Genomic DNA, 21,326 nt, shown 5'->3' with positions numbered 1-21,326 from the left:
CACACATTGTGTAATTTTGTTCGGGCAAGAAGTTCACCTCCCCATCCCCCACCTCCCCCCTCCCCCCCTCCTCCTAGTCCGACGGAGTCCATACGCCTATGACTTTTTTATCCTCAGCATTTCGCTCCAGATTGTGACAAATCTGTGGGTTGATTGCTAATCAACAGAGTGTCCGCCAAAACTGGTATTCTTGGCTCTCTCGGAATATCAACCGGTACCAGCAGGTCTTCAAATGGCGTATTCCATGACTGTTGTTTTCCACTTCCGAGGAGTAGATAAGTGATCCAACCAACTACGTACAGACCGGCAGATATGTAGAATACTTTCTGCCACTGGCCCCTCGTTGGCTGAAAACGAAAAATGAAAAATGAAAACCGGATAAGGGTGCAAAGACCTTGCTCAGACTAAAATAAGACGAAGACATAACAAACCAAATTCAACGAGTTATTACTTACGTACAACTTAGGTTAAAAGACGCCTGCATTGACGAAAAGACTAAACAATACCTTATACAAACTAACGTTAAACCTGGACGTTTTTACATTTTACGTAAATTAAATACACAAAACCGGCAACTCGGGACGGCCATTAGTTTCATCATTTTCTCTTGGTTTCATCTAAAGGCCAGCCTACAGGATGCATCTCACAATTCGTCGACTATCGCATTAACCCTCTCGTCTCTTCCTTGGATTCACACATTAAAGACACAACTGACTTCCTTAACAAACTCTCTAACCTCGCTGCTCTACCTAGTAACGCCATACTTGTCACTCTCGACGTTTCATCAATGTACTCCGCAACATCCCACGCAACGAAGGAATTGATGCTTGCCGTCGTTTCCTTGATACTCGTACTGACAAACACAGTCCTACGGAGACACTTTGTGATCTTTTACGTATTATACTGACCATGAATAACTTTACAATTAACCAACCCCACTATCCGGCTTCAGATCCATGGCATCGCTATGGGTAATAAGATGGCTTCATCATATGCTAATCTCTTCCTCTCGGCATTTTCGAAACTAACGCCCTCTCTAGTGCTCTCTTTCATCCTTACACTTAGTGGAGATGTCTCGATGATATTTTCATAACCTGGACTGAAGGACTAGATCATTTGAAAATGGAATGAACTATCAAATGACGTTAGAATAAAAGTAGGTACCAATGAAATAGTAAACAGAATTAGATCGCTAAATTTCGGGGATTAGTAAATTTGTGACATTAGTTTTAATAGTATTTTGACTGCGGCGGTAATATTGTAATAATAGTTTTGAATAGTTTTAATCAGTATTTAATTTGTGATTTTTACCTGATGAATTGTGATATTGGCGTTGTTTCATTAATTATTAGGTAGAATACCTGTAAACTAGCTCTCAAGCTAAGCGTATATCCACGTCATAAATAAAGCATTCATTCATTCATTCATTCATTCATTCATTCATTCATTCATTCATTCGTCGATTATCTCAATAATGTTAATCCCACTGTTCACTAGTAATCAGTCATTAACCAATGTCCCGTTCCTCGACGTTTTGTTATCTCTACATATGACGGCACTATAGAAACTGACCTATACACCAAACACCAACACCTTCTTAGTTCATCATGCCATCTTCAACACACCAAAAAGGCTATTCCATTTAGCTTAGCTCTTCGCATCCCCCGTATTTGCTCTGCTCGGACGCTAAATTCACGCTGCGCCTTAATGAATTATAAAGAACACATCTCCTCGCACGATGTTATGGTAACACTTCCGATCCCTTGGCTCACAAATCAAACGAGCTGCTCATGTTTTTCGCATTGATGCTTTAAATTCTAACCGTCACGATTCAATTAACCACTTACCTTTTGTTGTTACATATAACCATCACTTCCTCACATTTCTAATATCCTACGTAAACATTTTAACATATTACTTTCCTCCAACCGCTGCAGGGAAGTTTTTAAACACACACCCATCGTCGCCTACAGACGCACTTCTAACCCTCGCGACATTTTAGTTTAAGATAAACTACCCACTGTCACGACTCCTAATAACACTAGTTTACCACCGGGCTTATTTCGCAGTGGACAAGATTGCGCTACTTGTCCTTACATTACTAACGGTCCTACACGTCAATACAATTTCTTCTTCACAGGTGCAACCCGTCACATCACTTCAAACATAACCTGTAACAGCAAAAATTTAATTTACATGATACAGTCAAGAGGTTGTCAAGGTAAGAGAGTGATTCCCCCATATAGACCCCCATTCCAAGGTAATCCCTCTTGAGTTATTTTTAGGCATTGTACCCAGTTCTTCCGCGGATATTACTCGCGCGTTGCGTAAATGTTTTCGTTGAGGATCTGTTTATGTCGTTTCCTTTCGTTTCGTTTCAAAGGAAAGGAAACCATCCAACGCTATGAGGATGTCTTCTTTGATATTTTGATTGCAAGCGAAGGAGCTTGGGCGCTAGGTATGTTTGAAGACATTTCGAAACTTTAATAGGAGTTTAAATAAGAGACGAATGTCCCCTGCACAAATAATAGCAACTGAACGAACGGCAGAGAAATGTTTAGACAAACGAGTGCAAAGCAAGCAAACGCTCAAACACAAGCTAGGCAACCGGACAAACAGATGGTCGAAAGTAGAGGCAGGTGTTCGCTGCCCAAGTAGCAAAAAGCAGTTCAAGCGTCAACGGCAACAGCGCCAAAGACAACGTCGATTGAAAAACGACTTAATATTCAGCCTACGAATCTCGCGAGAATTTAGATTCATTCAGTTTGTCTATACTGTCAGAAATATGTAAGACTACGTCAAATTCCAAAGAGAAATTTTAAAAATTGGCCTTCGTATAGGTCACTTGTAGATGGCTATTTCACGTTGTTGTTTTGTGACCTTTTGTAACCAACGGCAAAGAAATGAAAAAAGAATTATAACGCACGCTTACACAACCACATTGTACTCGTTGCCGTTGCCGTCAAAGTTTGCTTGATTAAACTCCCTAATACCGAATGAACGGCCAAATAATGAACAGCCAAACGAGCACAAACCAAACGAAAGCCTGGCCGAACAAAAGACGGCCAAGAGTGCAGAACTGACATCTCTACTATGAAACGAAATCAAAACATATAAAATGAAGTTCCCGCCATTTGACTTAATTTCGAGGTAGTCGCTTCGGTTGTCCACGCATCGCGCGAGTAACATCCTCGGAAGAACTGGGTACCATGTCTAAAAATAACTTAAGGGGGATGACCTTAGGTAGAGGACCTATATGGGGGATTCACTCTCTTACCTTGATGATCTCTTTATACAGTGTAACCGCTGCCATTTACAATACGTAGGAGAAACTATGCGACGTCTTAAAGACAGATTCAACGAACATAGACGCTCTGTCGACAAAACTAACATTAATTTCAAACCCACGCTATTGCCGAACATTTTGTTTCTCATCCTAATCATTGCTACACTGACAGGCAACTAATCCGACTTGAATTTATCCACTCCTCACGTGATTCAATCAGAAAAGCAAGAGAGTCCTTTTTACTAGATTTAGCAGGAACATTGGAACCCCACCGTATGAATAGACGTGATGAATCGTAAAACCTACGTAGACCCGTTTTATCCTTACTTTATTTTACACCCACCGTTATATAATATTGTAATTTCATTTTTATAATTTAGTAACATCTAAACCTGAAGAAGGCTGGTCTGGCCAGCCGAAATATTGTTTCAAATATACCACGTTGTATCAGCCTTGCAGTAATCTTTGACCTCTCATCGTTTTACTTTTCAAGTTTCGCTGATTAGATCTCCTATGAGATCCAACGTTCAATCAAGCAGGATCTTCGTTCACGGCTTTGCAGTTTATTTAGTTTTTGCTCAGACTGTTCGGGTCCGAATCAAAAACAGGGAAACTGGGACTAGTTTCTCCTCTGTTGGTTCTAGTCCTTCTGTCAAAAGTTGCTATATATCTAACAAGACTAGGCAGAGTCTCATTCCCAGGGAGAGGGTTTAACTAAGACTGGGGAAAGTACGAAAGTGGGAACTGGGTCTAGCTACTTGGATACTAGTTTCCAGTATTCTCGCTAATCGTTGAACACGATTGGGCAAAACTAAGGCTTTAAAAGCTTAGGAGGTTTTAAACCTTGAAAGGGACGTAGTCAAGGTACAATTCCGTTTAGCCTAGTACATTGCGTAACCTCAAACGTGAGTGATTCAGGCAAGTTTGGAGGGGCTTGTTGGTATAACAAAAAGAACTCAGCCTAACAGAATTCAGAATTCAAATTCCCCCGGAATTTCTTGCGAATTGGTTGTGTAATCGATTCATGTTTTTCCCTCAGAGAATCACACTTTTCCACGAAATCCATCGGGTCAAGATTATGTCCACATTTCCGCCTGCTTATAAAGTGACTCTCTTCTTGACTGTAATCCAGACAAATTAAGCTCTCTGCATGTGAATATTTTTCAATGTCGCCGACACATTTGTATGGTGATCGATGCACAAAAGACGATCAACTGCAAATAGGAAGAGATTGTTTGTTTTTACTAAGTTATCAGCTCCCTGTATCACTTACTCATCTCGAGTTTCGATCTCATCAGCTTGTTAACCCCTTTTACAAACAAATATGAGCTCCGAACAGCAGACAACAGGGGCGTATAAGACTCAAGATTAATTTTCAAACGCTTTGTTTTCTTTTCATGATTAATAGCTGCTTTGGAGAAAGAGTTCACGCAAGATATTTTGCCAGAAAAATCAATCTCTCTCTCTCTCTGGCCCCGAGCTAATGTTCGTAGCTTAGAATACCATATTAGTTATTGCGCCAAATTTGACGCAAAACAAATGGAACTCTGCTTTTGTCCTGAATTGTAACGTTTGTAAACTCTAATATTTAGTTTATCTGCTTTCAGCTAACGCAGTTAACAACCTCCATGTCCCCATCACATTTCCATTCCTACCTTTGTCAGGATAAATTTACTTCACACTAAGACTGAAGGAAATCACGTCAAAAATGAAAAGATTAACCAACAAGCTTTACTTAAAACCGTTTTGAGGTCCATTTCAACCCACGGCTTATTATCTGAAGTTTAAAGTATTAAGAAGAACATTGAATACAGAAGACAATAATAATGTTATAGTGACAAGTCCACAATAGAGTTCAGATATTTCAAGCAAAGCAAGTCATTGGAATCTTTGCTAACCACCTCTCTTCTAGGACCCGCTTCATGTACATATCAGGAGTTGTCCCACAAAAGGAAACACTAGTGAGCTCTACCGGGAAACTTTCATTCATCACCAGTGGCTATCTCTTTTTTTAACAAACGCGAACGTTGACGTGATGAAAACACTTCAAAAATTACAATGTTTATCTCATGGAATCTGGTGTTAAAACGTTTTCTTCTGAATGGGATCGACTATTACACTCCTTTTTCAAACGCAAGATGGTGGCGAGACAAGATTACAAACTAAGTTAACTCTTGCTGGACAATATCAGCTTCTCTAAAACCATGTGATATTTTTTTAAAAAGCATTTATGTGCAGTTGTCTTTTGACTCTGTTGGCACAAAGTCCACAATAGTATTGAGTATGATATCAATTTACATATGCTTACGTGGGGTTTCAAAAATAGAGCTCAATTTTGTTTCCGGAATAGTACGCTTTTGTCACGACTATTTGTTGTTGCAGCTTTTAATTTTTTCTGTAAAAAGCGATTTATTTATTTATTTATTTATTTATTTATTTATTAAGCTTCGGCCTTCTAATACATTTAAAGAAAAAGAAAAAGAAGAGGAAGCAAAAAAAACAAAAAAAACAAAAAAAAAACAGACAGCAAAACAAAACAGAATGGCCAGGGGAGCCGCTACAGCTTAGCCAATTACAGCGGCCTCCTTAGATATAATTAAGAGACAAAATTATACAATATATATAAATCTAAAGCAGCAATGTGGTGGGTGCGTTAAGGTCTTAGCGGTATTGCACTTTGGGCAAATTGTCCGCCACGTCCTTATATCTTCTTGATCAAAAATATCTACAGCATTTGTATAGTATTTTAGTAAGGATCTCTTAAAAGCAAGGGGTGTTTGATTGTGTTCCTTAAGACTTTCGGGCAAAACGTTCCAGATTCTAGCACATCGGACAAAAAACGAGCGTTGATAGGAAAGAGTACGGCATTTCTTAGGTATATAAGTGACAGAGCTATTGCTAGAATATCTTGTTATTCTGACCGGTTGCCTAGCAACCGGTAGAGCATCACTATTTACATTCCCCTGTGTCTCATGGTGAACGTCTGGTAAAGCGAAGCGTTCTCTACAACGTTATTATATTTTTATCCGAGGATGAGAAGTGGTTTTCTGCTGAAACCATTCTTTAAGGAGAGATTAATTTAACCTTTCTTGCTTTCGAGTCCGTCAAATAGGAACCGGTAAACCTTCAGTTAAAATCCCTCTTAGCTAGAAGACGTTACCTCCCAGCTAATAAGTATCCTCAATACTGCTCACAAGGTCGGATAATCTTAAAGGAGCTCACAACATTCGGATTTAGTTTGGGTGTGAACAAAATTACCTTTAAATTAAAGGAAACCTGAAAATAGTAGTTTATTAAGATAGAAAAACATCAAAGGGATAATAATAAATCATGACGGAACAAAGATGATTGAGGATGGAGACAACGAACGGATTGCAAACAACGAACTTGAAAAACTTAAGCTAGACTTACCAAAACTGAAATGCGTTAACTCTAACGTGGCTCCTTTAAAGTTTTGATTAGCAGGGAATTAATAATCGAAAAAAATAAATAAATAAAAATACAACATTGAACATAAGAAGTGACATACACATTACCTCATTGTCTGTTAGATATCCCACTACATACGGGCCAACCATCCCTGGGATTGTCGCAGCGGTGTTGCTGATCCCGAAAAGAACCCCTCCATATCTAGGAGCGATATCCAAATGATTGACCTCATACGAAGACATATTAAGAGCTGTGATGCCCAGGGCCAGTGAAAACAAAACAACAGCTAGTGTCGTGTTGTCGCAGCCAACATAACTTGTTGCTACCATGAGACAGGCAGGGATAAGATATCCTAAAAGATGAAATATGTATGTTATAACATAGAAAATAACAGGACTTTTTATTTTAGATTAGATTAGATTTTCGCACAAATGCATGTCTGTTGGCTCAAGCCTTAATTCTTAGAACTGTCGTATTTTCAATGTTTGCTCCCTGGCTAACTAAATGGTTAATTTGCTCATTGCTCCTATTTTTCCTTTTCAGAAGACCCTTCTGTAAACCACCCTGTGACATACCCCTCCTCATTAAAGATTAGTTATTATTATTATTCCTTGCCTTTTCTGTGCTTGGAAAATTACTTAATTCCCAAAATATCCATGCGTATTAAAAACAAACCATAAATAAAAATAAAAGACTTTATTTAACCTGAAAGGCCAATCAGTGATCACTGGATCACTGGTATTAACTGGCGATCAGCATTTACATATAAAATACAGCTATTCATAAAATCATCGAATAAGCTGTATGTACGAACAGTTTATTTGACTAATATATCCATGGACTATGTAGTTCCAGAAAATATTAATACCTCCGCCACAGAAGACCCTTTTCTGAGACCCTTCGCTACAAAATTTCTTTAAAATTTTTGGTCCTCCAGAGACTCCCACCCCACCCCAAGGAAATTCCAATCCCTTTTGTGTGTGTGTTGGTGAGGGGAGGGAGGGGGAGGGGCCGGTATGGATAGTTTCTGGAAAAGCATACTGCAGCTAAGTCTTCTGTTCAGAATATTTTATTCCACACTACATGTATTGCTTTAGTCTCCTCCACCCACTCTCTGTCTCTCTTTTGCTTGAAAATCCGTGGGAAAGAACGCAAAACGAGCGAACATGCAAGTGCGACCGCGAGCGTGACATGCGAGCCACGAGTAACGCAGACGTCGGAAGACGAGCTTTCGCTCATCTTCTGAAGCCCGCGCAACTTGCGGCTAGTGGCTTCATATGTCACGCTCGGACGCTCACGATCCACCGTTCGCTTGTGTTGCGTTCTTCTTTGCGTTTTTTCCCACGAAATTTCGAGGAAAAGAGAAACTGCTTACAGTCCACCCTCTGTGATTTTATTTGAACTCACCTCCTGTAGCAAAGACTTTCCTAACTTCTCCTGTTGTCAATATGTGACTGTAACGCAACTTGTCTGCCACTTGCCCACCTCCAACACTAATTATGTACGATAGTAAAAATGGAATGGCTGACACAAAACCATTCTGAAACACAAAGTTAACATATTTTGCTGGCACATACAGGAATTGACAGTCATATGTTGCCTTTCAGGCCCCAACCTCAATCTCAGACTCTCTCTCCTTTGCCTCCCTTGTTCTCACGGTCATGCAGGCAAAAAAGAGAGAGAAATAAAATTATACAACACGATAAATGTCATCTCTGTGATAAAAAACAAACCCTAAACCATCTTTTTGTTTCTTTCTCGGATGTGCGACCTTCTGGCAAGGCTTTTCTCGTTGGTGGAATGTTAAGAACGACGACTTTATCGACTTGAACGATGAAACCACAATCTACGGCTTTACAAATGATTTTAGTCAACAATTTGGTTTAAACCTCTGCTTAATAATTGCCAAGTATTACATCTATGGTGCTTCAAGAAATGGAGAAAATTACTACTTCGAAGCCTTCCTTGCATTCCTTTAAAGCAAATTATCTATAGAGAAGAGCAAATGTAAATCACAAATCAACTTGTAAATACAGCTTTCGCACTACCAATCTTAGCAAACAAAAACAAAACTACACGACAAAACACGTACACGTGTGTATGTTTCGTTTTTTAGTTTGTTTGTTTGTTTTCTTCTCGTTCGTGTTTTTTTTTTCTGTAAACAACAATTAATAATGTTTTGTACACGTTTAGGCTAAACAGGTGAACAAAAACACACATTTCATAACCACTGCTCATTAATGAGTGATAAAGTACTTTGCTTACCTCATGAGTTTGAAAATGTGACATTTCTTGGACAACTTATAAAGGAAAAGGTACATGTAAATTTGCTCCTTACGCATTGTCAAGTTGCGCTCATGACTTAAGAACACTTGTGAAAGGCACCTCATCTTGTGCTTTTCTGTGTGCTTGTAACAAAATGTAACAAAATCCTTAATTATAACATTGCGCGCGCGCTAGTCCTATGCCATTCCTATTGAGCTATCATGAACAAAATCTCTATGTACGCACGGCCGTGCGTATGAGATGACGTGTGCAGTTTCAATTTAGCTGCAAGATTTCCGTCGAGTTTAGTGAAAGTTCCTTTTGTTTAAGTTTCGGCAATGTGAAGATTATTCTGAACAATCCAAATTATACTTCGAGCCTTCGAGCCTTCGAGCCTTCGAGCCGTGAATATTTTGACCTTTTTTGCCTACATTTTCATCGAGTATTTTTGACTTTGTCTGCCTACATTTTCATTACGATAATTAATTCGAAGAAGCGAATTTTTCATTGACAATTTTAGAAACCAGGTTAAGCGTTTTCGCTCAACCGTTGCCGTCAACTGATTGTGGCGTGTTAGGATCCTAATGACTTTTGTTTTTCTTCACCGTGCATTGTGAGAACTTTGTATTCAACCACAAATAAAACATGTTTTAGCGCCCAAGTTGTTGTCGCCATGTTATAAAAGAATTGGTTCATGCTTTTAGCTTTGGAGGTTTGGAGAGCGCTCAAGAAGCTAGAGTTGCTCTCGGCTGTCGCCTCGACCAGCTCTTACGCTTCTTTCGTGCTCTCGAAACTTCCCGCGTGAATCCATAACTCGATATACGCGCGCTAAGCATGAACCAATTCTTAAATGTACTTACCTTGGAGATTGTAAAGTTGAGAACTTCTTTAAAATAAGAGGGTAAGCAAGTGAGAAATGTGTAGAAACCCCAGTTGTTACAGAAGTGAGTTACGATAATGGCCCACACAGCAGGTGATGTCCATATCTCAAACCACGGAGTGGCATATTTCTGAAATCAAATCAGAAAGATCGGTAAGTATACAAGCTTTGCAGCACAACATTCAGACACCACTGAGAAACATTAATAAATAATTTAAAAAACTAAATTAAATGTGCCTGGATAAATCCAGCCATGTCCAATATCACTTGATCGTAGACAGTATGTACGTTTAGTGCAGATTCATTGAACAACACATGACTCCCGAAAAGAATCTGGGATCTTTGTACAAATCAAGCAAAGTGGTAAGCTTCCTACCAGTTGGGATTCTGAACTAAGCAATGTGGCTAAATGTTATTTAGACTGAGTTAAACTCGAAAGAACTGCTGGTCAGCGGTTACTGTACCCTCTTCAGTGCGGGGAGCTCTGTGGGGTTCTGCAGAGAGGCCCGTGAATTTACAGCTCTCCTGTTCATGTCAGGCCATTTCACTCATGTTGGTGAATGTTTTTTGCTGCTTTCAAAGGCTTTGCTTCCAGCCCATCCCTCCCTTACATTGTAGGTAAGTATATAATACGTATTTTACTTCAGCTGATGTATTTCAGTGTGCATGACGGTGCCTAGAGGTTGCTGCTCACAGGGTTGTCATTGTTATCCTGCATGCGCAGCTTGCAGGACCTGGCTTCACCAGCCTTACAGGCATCTTCCCCACACTCGTTTTGTTGCCGACAAGTTTCATCAAGATTTGTTCCACATGCACACAGCCCGATAAGCATACAGTTTTAAACACAACTGTGCACAAAAAAGCTGCTTTATCTTTTTTTTTTACCCATAAATTAATTTATACACGGATGATAGTAATTTCCAACTACTTTCTGACATTGAAACTTGATAGAACCGTAGTCCTACTCTTGTCTTTTTGTCCTGTGCAGATCCTATACTTGACAAAATGTACTCTTTTTCCTTGAGAGATATTCTTGGGTGATTTGCTGGTTTATCATGAGTGAACATCATCCAAATTATAGACCATGCAACACCCACAGCACCTGTCAATGAAAATGAAAAATTAATTTCATGTTCTCTATGTATAATAACTTAATCCAATAAACAGTTTGAAATAAACTTAGTCATGGTAACAGTGACAAAAAAAGCTTTGTTAATGGACTTACCAAAAGTGTAAAAAACTGAAGGCCACCCTCCCCAGAGGCCAGACGCACTCAGTAAACCAGCTATTGGCAAGCCAATAACTGTACCAATTCGAGATCCTTTGACAGAGCAAACAAAAGAGATGCATGTTACATACTAATGTCCATGAAAACGTTTGGCTCTTAAAAGTTACTACATAAAGTCTGCGTAAAAGCCAAGTGGCCCATCAGGCTGGTGTTCATCTCCGGTTTCTGTAGCATGAAGTAACTAGGAGTATTTCTACTCCCCCCTGGATGGGATGCAAGTCCATCGAAGGTTACCCCCAGCATTGAATTTGCCGGTACCCATTTTATACCTGGGTTGAGAGAAAAGGCACTGTGAGAGTAAAGTGTCTTGCTCGAGAACACTGTGACACAATGTTCTTGGCCAGGGCTCGAACCCAGGCCACTCGATCTAGAGTTGAGTGCACTAACCATGAGCCCACTGCGCCTCAACTCAGAAACGTGACTCTAGCTAACCTCATCCAAAATGTGAATGAACTGACAAGCAAACTTGCGGCCAATAAGTTACCTGAATATGACAATGTACAAAGCTTGCTTCTCTCTAAAGGTGGGGCCCAGCTACTCCACATGTCGTGCATGGCAGGAAACGTGACACCCTACAGTCAACAACATGGATGGTGTCAATGATATTGCACAATTTACTGAAATGCAAATATATCTGGATGGTTTTCCAGTCGTTTACACCTATATGTTGGAGAATATAATCCATAGTCTCGAAGATTTTCCTGATATCATTGGTTGCATCTAAACATGAACATTTCACAAGAAAACATGAACAAGTCATCTAGGGGCATATTGAATATGACATGATTTGCCATCAAGCCTTTGCATTGGAGTCTGACAGACAGTTTAACAAACTGTGGCACCCAAAGTACAGCACAAATACATCATTTTATTGAGCCAAAATGTAAAAAGTAAATACAACTTACACCAGAAGAAATTCTGGTTTGAGATTTCAACCATGTTTTACTAAACTCATTTATCCCTCCCAGGGTTGAAGCTAGTAAGAAAATAGTCTCCCGCTAAGATTTTCATTGAGCTGGTCACCATTTTCGTGAGAGACCTGGAACAAATTTTCGTCCCTAATCTTTTGAAACGCCTGGAATGTGGGGCTTAACCAAGCTTGGTGTTTACAAGATGGTTGATGCAATACATGGAACATGCCAAACAAGTGCTCCAAACAAGATGTTATTTCAGTTACTTTACTCATCACAGTGGCACCGATACTCAAGGTAGTCAGGAATTTATTGCAAACTTTTCATTTAGACATCTTGATATGGTTCAGATATCGAATGATTGTACGTGCGTAACCTTATAAAACTGTTTGTTGCCCTTTACCGAGTGATTTCCTGCCAAAATCCAGCTGTCAATCACCTCTTTCTCAGCCGGCCAATTTGGCCTGTAGCCGACACTTAGTGACAACCCTGCACTCAGTAAAAAAAAAAAAAAGGCAATCAGTGCCAGTATTGTGTTGTACTTTGGGTTGAAAGTTTGTAAGTTACTGTTAACAGTCTGTTAAACCTCAGGAAAATCAGACAGGAAAATCTTGGAGATCAGGGATTTTGCTATTTTTGAGGAAAAAACGAATTTCATTCATGACTGTCCAGGATTTTCCGATGTTGCAGAGCTCAAAACAAAAACTGAAATCCAGCTTGCCTGTAGAACAAGTAGCTCTCAAATTTTGCTTGCCCTGGGCAAGTGCTAGTGTGTTTTTTTAATGATTTAGTTGACAGGTGACTTGCTTGATCCCTTGCCTACTGGGCAAGTGAGAATGAAAAGTAACTTGTAATGTCTGGCAGGAAAACCTACTTGCCTGGACAAATGGAAGGATCAAATTCACGTAAAAAACTGACCTCTCCGAGCCCCTCCAGTATTCTGACCAGGAGTAACATACCAACACTGTGATGTGCTGCGGCAGGCGTAAACATTGTCAATATTGATGTACAAAGAACTCCAAAACCAAATAAATACTTTGCCCCAACCCGTGCCGCTAACCATCCTCCTGGTACTTGTGTGATAACATAACCATAGAAAAATGAGCCTAGAATCAAACCTATGGAGGAAAATATCAGTTGCAACTAGTCAGTAGATAATGAGGCCTCAGTCACTCATCAGAAGGCTGCTATTGATTCATCAGTTCAGGAAGCTGATCATGTTGATTTTTCTTATTTGTTTTTAAGTTTTCATTTGATACATCACGGACTTAAGTCACTGCCTCTAAAGGTAATATATAGATTTAGCCAAGCCTACAAGCGGAGCTCCTGTGCTGGGTTGTTCAAAGCCCGGTTAAGATAACTTAGGTTAAGCGAGAATTTTGATTTTAGTTTCGTAACTTTGCAGTGAGGTTTTCTGTATATTGTTTGGACTTCTGTTTTGAGTTTGAATAATCTCAAAATACACAAAACAAAACATTTGTATACCATAAATATTTATACTTCTATTAACTTCAAATCCTGGGTTAGTGTTAACGAGCTTCCGAACAACCCGGCCCCGTCTACAACAAGTTAACCTAACATGAGCCCGCGATCCAAAAGAAAACCAGCTCCAGGTCAACTTAAAAAAAAACACGTTACCTCGATGATCTAAAAACCTGAGCCCGCGATATGGTCACGTGATACTGGTCAGCGGGTACCTTATTTTGAAAGGTGTCAATTGGCCATAACATACGTGTCCAATATCAAAGAAGGCGGCTATAAATCAAGGCTGCACGTCTCCGTTAACCTTTTAGCTGGAGTATGGCCGCCATCTTGTGCGACTCCATCGTCGTCGTCGTTCGTACGCCCCACGAGCAATACTGCTAGCCATGATAACCATGAGAAAAACAATTCATGGGTTTCCTTTCCTTTTCTAAATGGGTATGGGGCTCCGCTTGGCGGCCCTTGGGGCCGCCGGAGCTCCGCTACTAATCTCTTACTAAACGTAGTTTACTAAACGCTGTTTCCGTTTCATCAAAAACCCGACCAAATAAGAACTAATTAGAATGGTCGGAGTTACCTCAAAATTACCTTGCCATAATAACAATAACAATAACAATAACAATAACAATAACAGTAACAATAGCAACAACAATAACAAAAACAATAACAACAATAACAATAACAATAACAGCATCAACAACACAAGTATCAACAACACAAAATCACAAACAGCTTTGATAAAATGACATCATCTGATACTAAAATAATTGGTCGTAAGGCTTTCAGTTAGACCATGTTTCAAAATTCTAAGCCATTTCTAGGTCAACATTTCAAAATAACAATAACAATAACAATAACAGTAACAATAGCAACAACAATAACAAAAACAATAATAACAATAACAATAACGAATAACAATAATAACAATACTACTGCTACTACAACTACTACTAATAATAATAATAATGAATAGTGCAGGGTAAATAATACCTTGAGTCTTTTGATCCCAATTAAACTCTCCATCCTGCAAATTAAACAGACAGTTTTAATTACTGTAGCAACTTACATGTACCGGTGGGTACATTAGTGTATGATAGAAAGTCATTCTCACTAATAAAGCATCAACAACACAAGTATCAACAACACAAAATCACAAACAGCTTTGATAAAATGACATCATCTGATACTAAAATAATTGGTCGTAAGGCTTTCAGTTAGACCATGTTTCAAAATTCTAAGCCATTTCTAGGTCAACATTTCATGTTGTACACAAAAACTGCATACAAGTTGTTACCCTCATCAAAAGAAATCAACTCATGCTATAGATTGTAAGCTTGCCTCATGCAATAAAATTGCCCTGTCTAAATTGGTCCTCAATTTTTCCTTTAAGGGCACTATCAAACCTTGAGCATACGAATTTCATGATAACATCTCTCTAAGCAATCTTGTCCCAGAGGCATGATCCTTTTGGTCAGTACCAAAAAGCACGACCGTCGGGCTAAATCGGAAGTTAAGCCAGCATTAATCATAGCGGCTGTTCTCTTTACAGGTGCTCTGTGGTAGTCTCCTTCTAGCTGTTATTAGAGTCGTCACGCAATGCTTCTAGTGAGAAGAAGTGTAGCATGACGACCCTAATAATGGCTTTGACGCAGACTAGGTGAATGCATGATCAGAAATATATCATGGTCAAACTCAGAAAAATGTGCTCAGTCAAACCCTTGAGTTAAAGTAGGATTTGTTGGTCCCGTTGGCTGGATTAATTTTATCCGGAGCATAGTGTGTTTGCCCACCACTGATTGAAAACGCGTGGCCTCAAGGAACATGATTTGATTGCCTTGTAAACAGCTCCAGGGCACTTGAGTCTAATAGTTTTCAACAAAACCACACCATTCTTTAAAGGTTTCCATGACATTTTGAAGCAATGCTCAAGATAATTCTTCAAAATTTGTACTTCTACACTACATCCTTCGAAATCGAGTTGTAACGTTACACGTGCCAGCCGCGAGCCCAAGTCAACCTCGAGTCATATGGGGCACCGTTTGTAAATTTATTATTTAGACCGAATTTATGCCACTTTCCCCTTATTTGTAAATAATTGGAAATGCCAGAAAATTTGTTTATAAATAAGGCGCAAGAACTTGTCCGTTGATATGTAAATATTATTTTAGGTACGTCCTGATTTATAAATAATCATTTACCATAGAGTTTTAGATATAAATAATAAACTAAACAACTTCAATTATTTATAAATCAGGTCATCTCTAAAATAGCTGTTTACATATCATAAAGTTTGTAAATCCCACTGATTTATAAAGAAATTATTTCGCCGGGAGTCTAAATTCATTATTTACAAATACTGCAAATTTATTATTTAGGAATAATGAACTTCACTAAGTGTGTAAATTCATTATTTAGAAATAATGAACTTCACTGAGTGTGTATATTCATTATTTAGAAATAATGAATTTCACCTCGCCGAGTGTAAAATTATTATTTAGAAAGAATGAACTTCACCGAGTGTGTAAATTCATTATTTATAAATAATGAATTTTTATCTCGCCGAGTGTAAATTTATTATTTTGAAGTAATGAACTTAACTGGCTGTGTAATTTCATTATTTAGAAATAATGAAGTTTCGTTTCGCCGAGTACAAATGGCTGACCCAGCGTCTCTTGCCCGATCGATTTCGGTGGCTGTTTCTCGCGCTATAAGTGAGACAGTTAATGCTGTCCTTGCTCAGGTAGGTAACTAGCCTGAAATTCAGCAGTGGTGGATCTAGGGCAGCCCCCCCCCCCTCCCCCTTTATTTTAGGTAAAATAAGGGGGCCAATCGCTTTTCCTCTTCGACAATCACGCGTTTGACTCAAAGGTGTGACCTTTGGACGGACAGCGTTGCGTTACACACTTTGTTTGGCTTGATCAAGAGCCCACAGATCGTACACATGGAAGGCTAAATGTCAAAAATGAAATAAAAGAAAACGGGGGCAGCTTTAGTGATAATTATTACTAGATTATTACTATAATTATTACACTATAGTTGACGAGGGCACAGCCCGAGTCAGGTATCACGCATAGAAATCGAGAGCGAATGATCTAGTATAAATCTACCAGTAGACGTTCAAAACTTGATCAAAATCCTCTTCACTGACACCTCGAAAACGCAAAGAAGCGGCCTTCATTTTGCGAACAAGCGCACACTGCTACGCTACTCACTATCTATAACAGAATAGATAGTGAGTAGCATAGCCAATCAGAGAAGAGCATTCGTGATAGAGCGCTTGTAGATTTATACTAAAAGTGAATATAGATTGCCTAACATGCTCACCTCGATCTCGGCTCGCGCCATCTCATAGTCTACGCCGGACCCTTGGATCGTGCTCAGTCCCCCAAACTATGATAAGCTCATGTTAGTTGCTGTGTCCTTTGCCGATTATCAATATCCAAATAGTGAGTGACGTGCATCTAGTTGACTATCTACTGACTCAGAGAAAAGTTGAATGATGTTAAACATTCGTGCCACGAGAGTAAGTTGCCTCTTTCCTGAATTTCGTGCCCGGCCTTGAAGTTCCGATAACTGTTTCAGGATCGTGTTTACAGAACTGTATTAGTGTTGCAAAGCTGCATTTATTTCACAAAGAAATCAACAACAATAGTGAAAATAACCTTATGGAGCCGAAATGAACAAATGAAGAAAATCATCTGTATTCACATATTTGATTTCCTACAATCCATTTTTTTTTCCGGGGAAAAGGAAAAAAAAATTGGCTTGGCTCGTGTTTGACTCGAGGTTGACTCGTGACTCGAGGTTGACTTGGGCTCGCGGTTACCTCGTGTAACGCTACAACTCTTGTGACTTGCATGCTGCACAGTTGCACAATTATGACTAGACTGTGGCCTTGCCCTGCCCCAAGTAGATCAAACAGTTCCCTATGTCTAGATTCATATTAATATAATTATTAAATATTCACCAAACTGAAAGTCAGAAAAGTCATTTTTCACGGAAAGACAAAAACCAGCATGCTTACCTTTTCCACAGATGATTTAGATGTATTTCTTTGGCATTCCGGATCATGTGCAGAAGCTTTGGCATTGGCATAAGTCGAGTTAACCATTGCAACCAACGCTACACTCAAATTCACTCTCAATAGATACACAACACAAAACCCAGCACAAGCCAAGATCGCCAGCGCATATCGACACGGCAAATAGCATCCTGACTCCTGACGAGACTTGGAAGTGCGTTTGTCGAGCAAAGGTGCGCCTTCCTCCATTAGAAAACTGAGGAAAATTCGAGCAATTTTTACGTAATGTGAAGTCTCAAAAGTCATGAGCCTTTTTTCAGTGCGTTTACTGAAACCGGGGCCACCCAGACAATGAAAACCAATCAGATGGCAGAACTGAAACAATAGATTTCAACCTTTTCAAATCCAGCCAATCAAATGTCCGGTACAAAACAATGAAATCTCAACTTGTTCGTTGTGATGCGTCCGCGACTACGGTGTCGCTTATCAATAAATTGTTATGCTCAAACCTTTAGCACTTTCGCGTGCATAAACTGAATTATATGCTGTACTTTCTATGAGGTAGTTGGCTGGTTTAGAAAATACATGAAAAGAAAAGCTGTGTAAGCGTCACTCGTAAATATATATTGCCAGAGTGTGTGGTTTAGGGTCTGAATATTGTCGCCTCTGTTTAAAAGAAGCCCTTCAAATTGTCGGGAAGTTTCCTATGGTGCCGTCTTTTCTTTTTGCCTGAGTGATTTTACACGCCGAGGCTTTGATAGTACAACGCGGAAAAACATTCGTTTGAATTTTCGATAAAGGTGTTATTTCAAATACACTGATAACCCGGAAAGGGAGGTCACTGACTCTGAAATGTACAGCAGCTGAGACAGTGAACGCGATCATTTTTCCGAGAACTGCGTGGTGGATTTTACGGTCGGCTGCATTAACTGACAACCGAAAGCTGTGTAAAATAGAAACACGCACAGACAACAGGAACGAAATTTATTTGTAAAAAAAGTGTCAAAATCCATTATTCTACGATTTTCAACAATAACCGTAAAGATGATATTTTGTGTGGCCGTACGTCCACAGTAGAAAACGGTCAATCTTATGAATTTATCACGGTTGTAAATGTAAAATCTGAAGTAAAGTAACACAATATTTTTTAACGCGAAAGTTATAACGGTTTGAGCTTGACAATTTATTAACAGACACCGTGGTCGCGAGCATCACAATACCGGACAATTGATTGGCTGGATTTGAAAATGATAGAGTCTACTGTTTCAGTTCTGCCATCTGATTGGTTTTCATTGTCTGAGTGGCCCCGGTTTCAGTAAACGCACTGTAAAATCCGCGGCATAACCTGGGAACTAAAGCCTGGTTCACACTAGCGACATAACGACATAACGACATCGACGACATAAGGAAAAGATCAGTTTTATCTTTATGTCGTTATGTTCATGCTGTTACGTTGCTAATATGTCATTATGTCTACATGTTCACACTATTACTAGTTCACACACGAGTAGTCCCTCTTTCGTTTAGTCCGTCGTACGTGACGAGAAAGAAAACCGCGAGAAAAAATTGGCCCCGGTCCCGTGAAATCCTTGGAGTCCGCGCAGCCATATTTTTATCGCAGTTTTCTTTAGAGTCACGCACGACGGACTAAGCGTAAGAGGGACTACTGGTGCTGGGTGGAGTGCCTTCGCTTTTGAGCGGCACAGACGTTTTCCTCGCTCTGCACTACGGTCGGTTTTTCAAGGCTCAACTTGTGGGCAAGTCTATTGTGGAAGTAGAAGATAACCCGAAGAGTGCAGTGTAACGCAAAACTTTTTTTTCGGGTTGTAATTTTTGCGGATTATTTTGCTAGAAATATCGGTACGAAATGGAAAATCGCTCGTTCCGATCCATTACGAACACTGTCGAACACTGTCGAACACTGGACACGAAACGAAAAAGAAGTCTCTCGTAATCGCACCTAACATAGATCTCACAGAACACAAAAGAGTGCCAGTTTCCAAAATAAATTGATTGTTTTCCCATATGTTTCCAAATCGCGGAGGCCAGATCACAGTGCATTGAGCCAAGAGATTGTGACCCTATTCTCTTGATGGAGCCTATGTAAGTCTTCCCAGTGCAAAAAGGCAAATTCTCCCTTTCAGAACCTCAGATTTGCAACTTTTTTTCTTTAAATAATTTAAGTGTGGACAATTAATTTAATTTTTATAGGATTGGAAGATAAAAATAGCTTTATAAGCAACTTGGTTTCATCATCACGGCGTCAGCCTGGTACCCTGTGGTTAATGGTGTTGATGAGAAACACCGGGAACATTTGGACTAGTCTGATCTGATCTTCTTTAGAGGCCATGACGTTCTAAGGCATTCTCACGCCATCAGTGCTGCAGCCATCACACATGGAGTCACTCTTGCTTGTAGCCAGCGCAAAATACCCGGATGCCGTTGTGCTGAGGTAACAGAGAAGTCTAGAAATGGAAGCGATGACTGGCCGTGGGGAGGCTGTGGTGATTGCATCCAGTGTGAAGAACAAGAGGCGGGAAGACTCCTTGATCGACAACCTGGAACATGGAAACGAGGCAACAGCAGCTGTTCATCGACGTAATAAAGAAATGGGAAGAGAGGTAACGCAACGTACTTTGGAACACCTCCATGATGCAAAGCTGACAGGAACACTAGGGCTTTTATCGTCTTTTATTATATGGAGAAGAGTGTTTTACTGGGAACTAAACCACTCGTAGATTCCATACGCCACTTCATCCGGGACCCGAGTGGCGTATTTTCCGCATGTCACCTTTGTGAGTGTCGTATCGTTCAATGACGTCACGATTCCCGCCTGTTGCTTTTGTTGAATTGGTTTCAATATTTAGTCTCCATATAATAAAAAGAACATTACACGTTGGCTCGAAGATATGAATTTTATGTTCTTGCCACGAGAACATAAAATTCATATCTTCTCGCCACCGTGTAATATCCTCTATTTATTGGTTGAGTCATCTTTGGAACGGAAAATGCCTTGACAATATTGGCCAATATTAGAAAAATGTAGAGAACTTCTAAGTTCATATCCCGACAAGATCAAGAGCACCCATACACACCAGCTAAAGTTTGTATGCAAACGAGTGTTCAACGAGATATAGAGCAATAAACAAGAGACCATGATAGACCATTGTCTCTTGACAAAAACTGGTTTATCTCGATTCTTCTTCAGACGACTAAGCGCAAAGCAACACCTTGGGCTCCCTGGAGAAGCTGTGAAGCTCGTACAGGATTGAAAGAACTAACTTAAGCGCCACAAGAGACGATGAGCGCCGTGATCTTTTTTTTGTTACGGAGTAATTCGACTTGAGACCGTGATGCTTTCTGATTTATTTCATTTAGTCCAATTCAGCATCTCAGTAATCATTATTTAGTTACATTTATCATTTGAAGTATTGGCGGCTTCCAGTTAGTCACGTGTCACCCCAAAAATCAAGTTAACAGCTTTGCTCGCCACTAGTTCTGCGTAGCTCAACCTGGAATTTGGTATCGCGAAGTCAGCCATTGAAGATTAAAAAAAACATCTGCGTAATCTGACTTTTAAAGAACACCTCATCACATATTTGAAAACTTCCTGATTAAACCTTCTCGTTAGCATATGCTTGTCATGCAATCTTACCTCCCCCCCCCACCAACTTTTCTACCCACCCACCCAAGAAAATGATTTGCGCGGGATCCAAAGAGCGCCTGCGCATTAGGCTACAGATTTTCAGACCTGACGGAGGTTA

At 39.7% G+C, this 21,326-nt stretch overlaps 1 protein-coding gene across 3 annotated transcripts; it reads right to left on the bottom strand.

Moving 5' to 3' along the window:
- Window positions 1-113: 113 nt before the first annotated feature.
- On the bottom strand, window positions 114-18,026 carry LOC145496280 (sialin-like). 3 transcript variants are annotated; one of them, XM_081475974.1, is made up of 10 exons: window positions 17,566-18,026; window positions 14,532-14,565; window positions 12,978-13,177; window positions 11,633-11,720; window positions 11,086-11,181; window positions 10,826-10,962; window positions 9,841-9,990; window positions 8,123-8,255; window positions 6,823-7,067; window positions 114-347 (listed from the first exon to the last, which is right to left on the bottom strand). In XM_081475974.1, the coding sequence occupies exons 1-10, from the start codon at window positions 17,866-17,868 to the stop codon at window positions 114-116; spliced, it is 1,620 nt and encodes a 539-aa protein (XP_081332100.1). In that variant the 5' UTR covers window positions 17,869-18,026. The 3 variants fall into 3 exon arrangements, with proteins under 3 accessions (XP_081332100.1, XP_081332102.1, XP_081332103.1); XM_081475976.1 differs by lacking the exon at window positions 17,566-18,026 and adding an exon at window positions 16,866-17,533; XM_081475977.1 differs by lacking the exon at window positions 17,566-18,026 and adding an exon at window positions 12,463-12,548 and having other exon boundaries at window positions 14,532-14,563.
- Between the last annotated feature and the right edge of the window lie 3,300 nt (window positions 18,027-21,326).

The sequence above is a fragment of the Orbicella franksi genome, chromosome 8, assembly GCF_964199315.1.
Source record: "Orbicella franksi chromosome 8, jaOrbFran1.1, whole genome shotgun sequence".
NCBI lineage: Eukaryota > Metazoa > Cnidaria > Anthozoa > Scleractinia > Merulinidae > Orbicella > Orbicella franksi.
This window is presented reverse-complemented; position numbering and strand designations above follow the sequence as displayed.

What these genes read in the sequence shown, in the direction of transcription:
- LOC145496280 (XM_081475974.1), bottom strand. Translation starts at nt 17,868, where the DNA reads ATGACTTTTGAGACTTCACATTACGTAAAAATTGCTCGAATTTTCCTC. An exon ending in TTGTACATTGTCATATTCAG is followed by an intron (nt 11,182 to 11,632) that starts GTAACTTATTGG and finishes GCTCTGTCAAAG; the next exon opens with GATCTCGAATTGGTACAGTT. An exon ending in TTCAGTTTTTTACACTTTTG is followed by an intron (nt 10,963 to 11,085) that starts GTAAGTCCATTA and finishes TTTCATTGACAG; the next exon opens with GTGCTGTGGGTGTTGCATGG.